The sequence below is a fragment of the Anopheles moucheti genome, chromosome 3 (assembly GCF_943734755.1).
Source record: "Anopheles moucheti chromosome 3, idAnoMoucSN_F20_07, whole genome shotgun sequence".
Classification (NCBI taxonomy): domain Eukaryota; kingdom Metazoa; phylum Arthropoda; class Insecta; order Diptera; family Culicidae; genus Anopheles; species Anopheles moucheti.
In genome coordinates, this window is record NC_069141.1 from 3,667,957 (window position 1) to 3,680,107 (window position 12,151).

General features: G+C 42.9%; 1 protein-coding gene across 5 annotated transcripts in view; it reads right to left on the minus strand.

The window, feature by feature from the left end:
* LOC128300267 (dual 3',5'-cyclic-AMP and -GMP phosphodiesterase 11) overlaps nucleotides 1-12,151 on the minus strand; it is a 55,204-nt gene that overhangs the window by 16,727 nt on the left and 26,326 nt on the right. For 3 of the 5 annotated variants that reach the window (XM_053036275.1, XM_053036274.1, XM_053036278.1), the window contains exons 1-2: nucleotides 2,615-2,675; nucleotides 347-917 (exon numbers count right to left, since the gene is read on the minus strand). In XM_053036275.1, the coding sequence (XP_052892235.1) occupies nucleotides 347-917; nucleotides 2,615-2,675 (632 nt within the window). Of the gene's footprint in view, nucleotides 1-346; nucleotides 918-2,614; nucleotides 2,676-12,151 lie in introns of those variants that run through there. The other 2 variants (XM_053036277.1, XM_053036276.1) reach the window with 1 other exon arrangement.

Consider the following 12,151-nt stretch of genomic DNA (forward strand, 5'->3'; position numbering starts at 1 on the left):
CCATGACGTACGTAGGCTCCCTATCGCGAGGATTGTAACTGATGAATATTCATGGGAACTAGCCGGCTAGGGACCGCGAAGTCGGGACCCGGTTTCATTGCACACCTGCGCCTGCAACTGCCGGTCACCGACAGAGATAGCTGTGTGCGGTTCTATTTGCCGGCCCACAACAGGCAAGGGCGCCTGTACTGAGGTGTCGCGAATGCGAAGGTCAGGGCCAGGGTGCGTAACGAGTTTGATAAACATGCTGCCATGGGTGGCCCTTTGGCAGTAGTGTGGAAGATAACTAATTTGTGGGTCGCGCACGGGAAGGTCATGGAATGTGTATGTGGCTGCATGTGCGTACCTGACGGGTGTTGTCGCGCCAGAACCGCCGCGTGACGAGTTCGGTTGATTGGAGCCATGTGTCGGTGAGTCCACACTGTTGGCCGCCGTGGTCACCGGTGTTGCGTGCGAGACGAGCCATCCGTCCACCATGTTACGGGTCGCCTTGCGAATGAAGTAATCCTGCACGAACTCTGGGTTCTCGTCCAGCCACGACTCCATGCGGGCAAACTCGGCATCATACCCAACAACGGCCCCGCCGGCCTGCTGCGGAGCTCCTTGCGCTCCTGCCGCACCACTGCCCTGCGTCCCCGTCTGTTGCTGCTGATGGTGATGATGATGATGGTGGTGATGGTGATGGTTGGAGGCGCTGTGGGCATGGTGACTACTACTACTGCTGCTGCTATTAGCATGATGGTGACCGTGGTGGAGATTGTGGTGCGGGTGATGATGGTGGAGGTTGCTGTGTGGTGGTAGCTGTAGCGGCAGGGGGACACCAGCACGAGAGCCCAACGTAGCATCGAGCCCCACTGTGCCCCCCTGCTCGGTGGGCATTCTGCTCTGGGGCTCCTCTATGCTGCGCAAGTGCAATCCTGTGGAATGGCGAGAGATAGAGAGAGAGAAAGAAAGAGACAATAAGTAAAAAAAATCATGTAACTAAGCGCAACAACAGTGGACGAATTATTTAACTTGATTAAGCGATTTTCGGGAAGAGCAAACGTAGGATGTATGGGTGGCGCCCTTTTTTTCACAAACACGATAACCGACCGGGCGGCAGCCGGCATTGGATGCGTCCGTTCGAGTGTAATATGTATGATAAATGTGTTTTGTGCGAGCGCTCGACTCGGAACAGTAACGTGTAAGAAATCGCTGTACCTAATAGTGAAATTATCGGATAATATAAAAAACAGATGAAGCCAGATGAAGCAAGGTTTGAAGAAAAATGTTCAAATGTAACGTTTCGTAACATGTCCAATATTCACCGTACAATAACTAATATTTCAATGCCTAAATGATCTCTTAAAGCAACAGGAAAGCTCAGCTCATTTCAACTCAACAATCAAGCAATATTTAAGAAGTGTTTCTGGATTTGTTTATAAATAGTTTTAGTTTTAAAAATAATGCAGTGGAACAAAAAGTAAACGAGAAAGGTAATTGTTTTGCTATCTAAATTATTTAAACGACTTGAATAAAATCATTTGTGCAAAAGTTCCTAACAACGCCATCATCTCAGTTTGCAAGGATAACTGTCTGTCAAACGCAACCAACCTCGAAGATGAGACCTTGGGAAAAGAAGAAATGCCTTATCATCTGAGTCAACAAAGTTTCACCTTTGTTGCCACAGTATGGGAAACGCCGCTGTGAAAAACATGAGTCTTACTCCTTCCCAGAAACTTTATCCCAACTGGAATAACGGAAATGTTTCCAACACAATGTTTTGTTTCATCGGGTTGAACATTTACATACCTACAGCCAAGCATGCGAACCGGTTCGGCAAGCGTACGCATTTGGGAGAACAACGATGGAAATTCATGGTGGGAAAACATTTCGGCAAAGATCAATGGAATGCAAACGTGTGTCTAAAGAAGCATATCCACTTTCAAAGTTCGAGTTCCTGTAGACAGGAGGGTTCGAGGGGAGAGAAAACGGAGGAACAGGAACAGGAAGGGATGGTGGTGTAAGCTCGTTCAGTTCAGGTGGTTTACGAGTAGCCCCTAAACTAAATCGGCAATGTGGGCGAAATCATGTTTTACCACCCACCGACCCACATTACTTGCGATTGCAGCTTGTTTTTGCTAACAACCGTGGCCAAAATGATTGTCGAAGGATCAAATTTAGGATCAACCCTCCCCCGAGATAAAGTATCGTAGCGAACCTGTTTGCCGCATCAATGGAAGTGTTTGTTTCCATTTCTTCTTTCGCTCAAATCGGGATATATGTCCGTATTGGCTTTTTGAACGCGGAAAATTGAACCGGCAAAGCGGAACACTCTGGAGGAATGTAATTTATTATCATTTTCTAAACCAGCCAAGTCATGACTGGTATTATGGTGCGAAGGTTTGCGCTACTTGCATGCCGTTGCATCCGGCCGAAGATGTGTCAGTACCATGACCACGCAAGCGGACGCTTTTTCACGCAGAAGAATTCCACCCCGAACGGCACAAAGTTTTTGTGCGAGGACACCCGGCAACCAGAGCAAGGACGAATGCGGGAAACTTCTCCCGGACGGAAGCGCAAATGGTTCAACCGGAGCAGTAACAAACGGGCTGTAAAGATTAGCGGAAATTACCTTGCTTGTTTCGCTTGTAACGACAACCATTGAAACGACACATGCTAGTGCTCTGGCCCATCAGGGCCCCCTGTTACGTTGCTGGCAGGAAGCTGGTTCCGTTTCCGGCACTATTTTCCAATAAACGCACTCGCTGGACGCCGTGCCCGGTCGATGCCGTTGCCACTGGACCGTACCGGACCGACAACGCCGCCGTCGACGCACGACACGGTGGGGTAAGCGTAGTTTCTTCTGCCCGGCACCGGTCTCGTCCACGCCACCACTGGAACTACTGCTACTTCCGCGCTGTTTGCTAGGAGTGTTCGGGGCGGTGCGGAAGCAGTGGCACTTCATTTTACCCACACATGCGACGCGCGATCATGGAACACGGGACGGGGATGGGAGCACTCAAGATCACCACCTGAATCACCTGGTTTATTTTTTATTTGCACCTTTCCGCTTTAAGTCTTCGTTCTTTTCACACTATTATCCGACCAGATGGGAGATCGAGGGTTAGTTTGTGGCTTTACGACTTTTAGTTAATAGTTATAGGATATTGTCGAGTGTGCGAATGTCCGTAAAGTTGAAGTAAAGAACTCAACAACGTAATAACACTTCTGTAACAACGGAAATAACTATTTGCACTTAGAAATCGTGTTCGAAGGTGTTGACTCTAAATAAACCATAAATTTTGAAAACGCCTAATGGAGCGTTCCAATCCGTTGGATATAAATTAACCTGGCATGTTTTCCGTTCGTGCTTGATAAACGTTATTTCTGATAAAGCGAGAAATAAACATGATTCAATTAAAACATTAAATATCTCTTTGAGTGACTTTTTTTTTACCAACAGCAAGCAAATAATTCCACCCGCTTGCTAAGACTTCCGAGGTCAACATCTTGCTCAGTCATTTCTGGTAATGCACGACCATCGTTCTCCATTTTGCCCGGTAACCCAATCGGGTGAAGGTGAATACGAATACCGTTGACATGCAGTTTTTCACTGTCCGACACGACAGCCAGCACTTTCCGATGCGATGCGAATTGATAGTCCGCCGGCACGCGATGCATTTCCTCCCTTTAATGGAGCTTAATGGAGACGCCTGGTGGCGGACAACAGTACCGATATGGGAAGGTGCAAGTACACGCCGTGCCCTGCCTGTGTTGTTACCAATCGCACCCGGGCTAACCCTTAAAAGTAGTTGTAATTGTCAAACAGCCACAATTCGTTAACAGTCGTAATGGGCAAACAAACTGTCGATTGGGTTCGCGTGATCGGTACTTAAATTTTCCATCTATGGATGGTGGGCCCCCTAAAATTCGATCGAAGACGGATTATGCGCGGCACGGACGGCACGGTGGGTGGGCAAACTGCCAAAGCAAATAGTAGATTGCTTCTCTGAAATGTAAATGGAGGAATATAACGAAAAACGACCCGAACGCCATTAACGCTGATGGGGGCGCCCCAATGACCGGTCCAACCCTCCCGGAACGGCGGGAAGGGGAACCAGTACTGTGTGGACGTATGTATGTATTTTTTACAGCACTCTGCAACTATTGCAATACCGCGATGATCTCGCACTTTGTTTCATTAGTATGCGGTCCGTTTCCGCGAATGAAGACAGGCCCCGCCCGCTTGTCCCTGTTTTGTCTTCGCCCGCAAAACAGGACGAACCCCCTGGAGCGTGGCACTCGATGGTCCGAATGCGAATGATGGCGAATGAGTTTTGAAAGTGAAATTCCACAAAGTGATGTTACGACGGTGGACGCATCGATCCGTCGTGCGGGTGGTCGTACCATGTTGACGCTGCCTGGGCTGTTTCTTGGTTTTTTTTTGTTGCTAGTGTTGCGTTTCTTCGCATCATTTTGTTCTTGCTCTGTGTGTATTACCCGCTAAGCAACGAACCACTGCGTGGATTGGTTTGAAGGAAGAAAAAAAAAAACAAGATGAAGCGAACGGAATATGTAATTCATGGAAAAGCTCGCAGCCAGCAACCGACCACGCATCCGGGGTGAAGCCTTTCGTTTAATCAACGTGGTGATGCGGCAATGCGGGGAATCAATTTCATCCAATAGCATTGATGACACAGCTAAGATCTTCATCTGCTGATGATTAAATTGTTTGAACAGCCCGAGCATTGGTGAAACAGTTCCTGGAATCAAAGAGCTCCTTCGGAACAGTGGTGAACATAGGAATGCGCAAATTATGTTCATATGTGTGATAAATGTACGGCTTAGGCAAAGAAATCAAATCAGAAAATAAGAAGTTAGAGAACTTGATTCTTTCCGTTCTATGCATTACATGGATCAGTGGCATGTGTTTTTCTAGATCCTTCTAGATTTTTGGATGGAAATAAAAAAAAACTAGGGAGAATCTTGCAACTTAAGGAAACAAACACAGAGCGATGATAAACTATTCACGCATGATGTATTAATTTCATATGCAGCTTAAACAATGTCAGATGGGGGAGACTTAATACTTGAGTGATACATAAAATATGTTAAAAATGAAGCGGCTGTCAAAACTATTTATCTGAAATAAAATTTTCATTTTAGGAGCGAAACAGCTAAAAGAGTCTTCGCTGTATTTCAAGGCATTTATTTTTAACAAAGGAATTCGTTATTCATTGAATTTAAAATATCCTTTGGCTCTAGATCTTTTTTCATCCAATATTCCAGATAAAGTACCTATTTGGAAAAAAAATCAAAAATATTTTGAAACCAACGTGAATTATATTCAAATTGTAGTATATCTTCACATAATCCATCAGCTTACGCCTTTCAAGAGGTTTGATGCTTGTCAACGCAATTGACGATAATATGTTGAAGCCTGTCTGCAGAAAGGCACATGACACTATCTGCAAGGGTAGATGACACGGGTTCTTCTTGTGCTATTAAGCAACATTTTATCATGCAAACTCTCTGCCCACGGTCCGTGACCGGCGACGATGATGAATTGGCACATTTCCTTAACCCTATCAAGTGTACGCACGTGCGGACATCGAATAGAAACAAAGGAAGAGTATCCGATATTAATTTGTTTCCCACATAGTGGTATCGTTGCTCCACACACATATATATTTATTGATCCATGCAAGGACACGTGCCCGCTTTTTTGGTGATAAAAGTTTTGCAACAGAAAAAAAAAACACTTTGAAAAGCACATGGCAGCTTGAACTCGTTGTCGACTACCGCAAGAAACCATTGTGCTGTATACTGCAACGAAATGATGTCGCTCACCATGGTGACCGATTGACCACGAAATCATTCGTCACGACCTTCGCTTCGTGGAGTTCGCGCAATGCACAGTGGGACACGTCTTGCTGGAATTGGCGAACCAGCTGGAGTAGAATGGATAACAGATAACCCGTGAACAACGGGCAAGAATTCTATAGCCGTTATGTGAGCAGCATTCAGTGCTGTAGAGAGCAAACGCCAAGGACCACCTAGGCGAACATGGAACAACTTGCGGTTGTGTTTCTGAGCTTCGCTTCTATTATTGGTACAGAAACCAGATGCAGGAATTCAGTGCGAACCATTCCCGTGTTGGGGTGGTATCGTCATCGGAACAAAGCACAATGAAGACGTTCATCTAACCGCGGGTACGGGGATAGAGGCCACGTCAAAAAAAGGCAACAACAACAGCGAACTAAAGTGAGACGATATTTCCATTTTCATGCCCAACCAGGACCAGTGACCTTACGAGCAGAGTGTCGCTTATGATGATGTCCTGTTTTTATACGCCTTTTTGCTGCAGCATCGATACCACATCCGATTGATGAACTTGTTTGTCTGTGTGCTAGTAGCTTTTTCTCGAAACAAATCATATTCAGCGCGTCTCCAAGGAGCGTGCCAACACAAACAAAAACACTCATTTCATCAATCTCGATAACTTTGCAGAAGTTGAACTTAATCGTTGCCACTGGAGATGATGTGCAGCGCAGAGATATATTGGATAATTTTGCAATAAATATCGGTAATCGTGGGCTGTTGGGGCAAGTTACTTTTGGTTACCGTGCTTACTTTTTCGGGAAGTAACTTTGCAGGGTGTAAATCCCACCCCGGCTAAAGTGTGTACAAATAAGAATTTTCTTTTTCTTCTGGGAGGGGTGGTGTGCTCACACATGTTGAAGTGGCTGAAAACATGCATTAGGAAAATTGCTTGTGAACCATAGCTGCTAACAACTTTTGTTTTACTGACGCTCAATAGACGTGAAACACACAATGCTTGAATGGTAACATAAGCTGAATACGTGGAAAGTACAGAAGATGTACCATTACGGAATTTCAGAGTAGGACTTGATGATTGGCGTGTAAAGCTGATGATTATGGCATTAACATTTTTAATTTAGAATTGAAAAAAAAACGTGTTGAGGAAATACTTGCAGGATTTGTATACACGACTTCTCAGTTACAGTCAAAAGTGTAATCATTTTTTGAAGGTGTTGTAAGACCTATTCCTGCGATGATCCGCTCAATGATATAATAATAAAGCTATTAACAGTTGACTTATTACCTTATTTCTAAGAAGAATTTTATATTCATTAGTCTATTTAACTACGAATTCATTCTAGTTCTGCAATGAGTCAAACAATTGAACTGCTACGTAGACATTGCATTAGAGGGAGCTTTACACAACTTCACAAACGATACGTACCAGATACAAAGTGCTTTAACAAAACCGACAGGCAATAACGACTGTAAAGTCATTCTAAAACTGGATCAATTTCAAAAACCAACCCCATGAGCCTTTCCCTTAAAAAGCAACCAAGGAACTGCTCCGGCGTTCCTTGAGTGGATAGGGATTATTTATAACCAACAATAAATCAATCATTCGATCGTGCGCTCCATTGGTCGAACCAGGAAACCGTGGTTCTGTTCCCGCCGGTGTGGCTTTGTGGAAAACGATAGAGTTATCGGCTGAGCGTTTGTTCACTCGGCGAAAGGTGAAGAAATCATCCCTCGCACAAAAAGGGAAAGTAAAACTCGTTCTCCTTAGCGCGGTTGCTCACTAGAGAGCAAGGCGTCGCTTGACAAAGAAAATGTAGCCACACAAACGCATCCACATGGATTCACAAAGGCGATCACTGGCGTTAGGCGACGATGGGAAATTTTGCTCATAAAAGTAGCAGGAGACAAAAGTTAATTTTTCCCACACCGTTCCTTTCCCGAGCGCGGGTGGCACGAGTGTTCTTAGAAACAATTTCTCTCCTCGGAACGTAAGTAGAAAGATGTTTACCTCTCCTTCTTGCGGTGTGTGCATTCGCTGGATAATTAATCTTCAAATGATGATGTCTCCTGCAGTCCAGAGGGAAAGCAGTATCGAAGACAACACGATCTTTGGGCGAAACAGGGATGGGAGTCACGGCCGTTCGTGCCGGGCCGGCCGGTTCCATCAACAAACACATCGTGTGCGGCTGCGGCACTGACAAGACGAGTGATAAATTGTTGTCGAGCAAAAGTTTATCTTCCCGCACCCGTTTTTTTTTTGCTGTTAGGGCGCTGTTGTTCACGAGAACCGGTGCCTGTGTTTTGTGGCTATGCTTTTCTTTGGCTAAATGAGGGAAGAAAATCGTCAATCACAATGACTGACGAACAATCCATTTGTGAACGAGGCTTTTCTTCAAAGTTAAGGCTAAACAGTCAAACAAAAACCATTGCCAACACACGTGGCTGCCAAAGATGGAAGGTTAAACCTACGAAAGACGAAAAGTGTAGAAGATTTCGCGACCTACACTTTGGTATGAGGAGAACACGAAACACAAATAAAACGAGAAACAATAGGAAAAATTTAAGTTTCCATTAGGGAATTGCAACTAATAGAATTGATAGTAAGATGTAAACGTTTCTAGAGCAAAACAATATGGACTTACACAGTAAATATTTTTATAATCTTGTTCCAACTGTAATTATTTCTTAATTACCCTCGAGAATTGTATTGTCTAGATGAGTTCTATGCTTTTTTGTCATTGTAACTTAATATTTTGACTTTTTTATTATTGATTTATTTGCAGTAAGCATTTAAAATTACAGTACTATAACTACAACAAGATTCCACAAAACACATTCAAAATCTCTATTTAAATTTGACTAGACATTATGTTTAATTTGAACAATCTGGTAAAATAAATTCGATAGAAATAAAACGATTCTAGATATAGTCCTTCCATGGAATAAATTGGACTTACGACCAACTGGACAGCTCGGAACGGCATTTTACCCTAGCTTGATTTACAACGAAGACAAATTGAATAACGGCAAAATATGCTTTACTAAACTACATCACGATGAGTATCATCATTCTCATAAACATCATCATCATCATCATCATCATCACCATCATCATGAACAGATACCATCTTCGACAGCGTTGTTATTGTGTAGCATCGGTTTGTTGTCATCATCCCGGTGCTACACTCGGGCAGAGATTTCTGGGAATGCAAGACGTTCATCTTTGTCGGCATCGCGCGACAGTTCGGCAGTGTGGAGAAAGGTTAATTTTCCAGATCTGCTGAACAATCTGCTGAACGCGTGTACTTCACCGAATCATCGCCAATGGTCATTGCAGCAATGCGAGATAGGTGGATGGACACGCTTTAAATGTTACATTTTTCCACCCGTTGAACCGTACTCTCGGTGAGATCTGTTCGTTCTTTGTTCCATTTTTTTGCCAACAAAAAAGGAAAATGAAAATTTGGGAAATTCAATAAAATTCCCGCTTCGGCTGTACGCTGTTCAGGTGATATTTCTGAACACCCCCATCGGGCAGAACAAATTTCCCGAAAGGAAATGCATCCGATTTCGGTTCACAATGAAGCGAATACCCTCCTGGAAGTTGAAGTTATGGCAAACAGTCATTTTGGATGAACTTGAAAACTTTTCCAATTTGAGTGGGGGAAGATTTTACAAATTCCGGAAACTATTTCCAAATGTGCGCACACAGAAGAGGAAAGAACAATAATTGCTGGGATTTTTTATAATGTCTTACAACCCCATTAAATCGATCGACATCAGTATTATTATAAAAAAGAAGGAAATAAATTCTACAATTCTACAGCCGAAAAATACCCGGAAAACGCTGTTAGAATATTTCATCCCTCAAGTAATTGCTATAATCTAAAGGTTGGGAACTTTTCAAAATGTAATATTTAGTCAATTTGTTGTAACTTGTTCATACTCTTTTTAATTTTTTAAGCAACTTAATGAGGACGAAAATTCAAATAATAACGGATCGTATCAATGCGCCATCAGTCGTCACTAAACTGGGCACAACTGATCAGATCACCCCGTCCTTCCATCAACCGACCGAAGTCCCAGAATCATTTGCTTGTTGGAAATCGGTGGTTCACAAGAAAATCCCAACGAAGGAATCCCTAATCAGGATTGAAAAATCGCCGAGACACAACTGTGCGGTACATTGGAGCTTCACTGCACTGGGAGGCAACATGGTACAAGAGTTACATTTTTGTTTCACTTTCCTCCCCTGCTCGATCTTAAGCCACCAAAACGCAGCCTTGGGAATGTCCCATACCGAAGGATGTCATCGTCTTTCGGGTCCATTTTGTCCACGGCATTACCGAGCTTACCGATGGAGACCACTTGAGTAATTGGGACACATTTGTGTGCGACATTTCGGCTAATGTTGCTGAAAAAGTGAGTCACATTTACAACTTTAGGCGCGGGATTAAGGAAACGGCGAACCGAAACGGATCAATCTTGGACAAGGTTGAGGGCGATGATCTCTAAGCGGTCTTTGCAGTGAAAAATGACCAGCGGTGTGGACAGATGGGTAGAAAAGTTTCGGAGAACACAGGGTGTTTTTTTTGTTTGCTGTTTTTGGTAATTTTGTGTGTAGTCACAAATTTTGGTAGAACCCTAAACTAAATATGTCAAAGTTTAACCGCAAGCCCTCAAGCTGTGATGGGTGTACGGTTATGTTGCTGTAATGATTAGTCTTGGGTCTGTTGTTGGACATATCATTAATAAAGGTTTCCGATGGAATGTAATTGAAAATAGGAACATGAACAAGTGCACTAACAAATATGGAAATACTTCCATAACATTACCAAGTAAAATTTAGTAGCAAAAAATTTTACTTAGTAGCAAAACATTTTTTTTATTCGAAAAAAAACGTAAAGGTCTTATTACTAAACTTTATTCGAGTCTTCTGAAATAAAATTCACATGGATGAATCTCGAAGACCTTCTCCGAACAGTACAAAGATACCAAACAAATAAACCTATGTCATAAACATCTCTTTAAGCATTATTTTAAAGATTGAATTTGTTCCTTCATGCTATGCAAAACATCCAAACCTCTCAATAAAGCTTTATCGAAGGATACGCAATTAAAATTAAAGACACTCCTTCAGGCGACCGCACACTGTCAGTTGCATGCAGCGGTAGTACAAGAAACAAATTAATATACCACGCGAAAATAACGCTCGTATCGGTCATAGGTAAAGGCACATACCACGTTCAGCAGTGCAAGCATATAGGGAACACACACAACCACCACACAGCTTCCGCTGGTAGACACCGAACGTTGCAATCGTGTCCATGCGATCGAGGCTCAAGCTTTCCTCCGCTAACCGTCAAGCCACAAACGCGTCGAAAGCTTTTAATTATATCCGCCCTTTAAACTGCGTAAACTTTGTCTATGTGTATGAAACGCATTTCGGGCTAAAAGGGATGCTGCCGACAGCACGGTGCGCCATATTACTATCTTTAGCAGAAAGGGTTATAAAATTGAATTTGGCGACCAAATCGCCGAAGGAAATCACTCTGGGCTTACGGTGTAAATCGAACGATAGTGCTGAAGCTGAAGATGTCTGCTCTTTTGCCCTATTACTCGACGGAAAAGAAAACGGGCTAAATTGGACTAAAATTGGATTTTCATGCAGTGTGAAAAGGTGGGAACAGTATTAAAAATCTACTGTATGCAATCTAATCTATTGGAAAATTCTCGCAAAGGGGTAGACATTGGTGCTAAACGCATTATATGGAAAGCTTTTATATACTACACCCTCCCTTGATACAATTTGTATTTCCCACGATATTGGTGAACTCCTATACAATTCAACGTTAATTTAATTTTACAACGTGTATTAAAGGGAATACAAAAATAATTAAACCAAAAACATATGATAAATAGAACCCTTTCTTTGTTATCTTTTATTAAGTACCGATTAATTCATGGTCAGTTCAAATTAAAAAGATACACAAAACAAGTTTTTTCAAACTATTGATAGGCAATGCAGTAATGGACGAGAACGAAGCAAACATTTTGTCATATTTTCGGTGTACAGTAACATAACGAAATATAGCATCGGATAAAAACGGATCACTTCGAACGTCATACAGGCATAACAAATTGAATATTAAAAAAAAAACACATACACAAAAAAAATACTAAGCCCAGCTTATATTGCATCTTCTGGGTTTCCACTGACGTCGAGGTTGACGTAATGCCATCATACACATCCTGATGCATCGAGCGAGCGGAACGAGAGGTGCACAAAAGGAAAACTATACTATCGCTATTAATCGACCTCGAACGT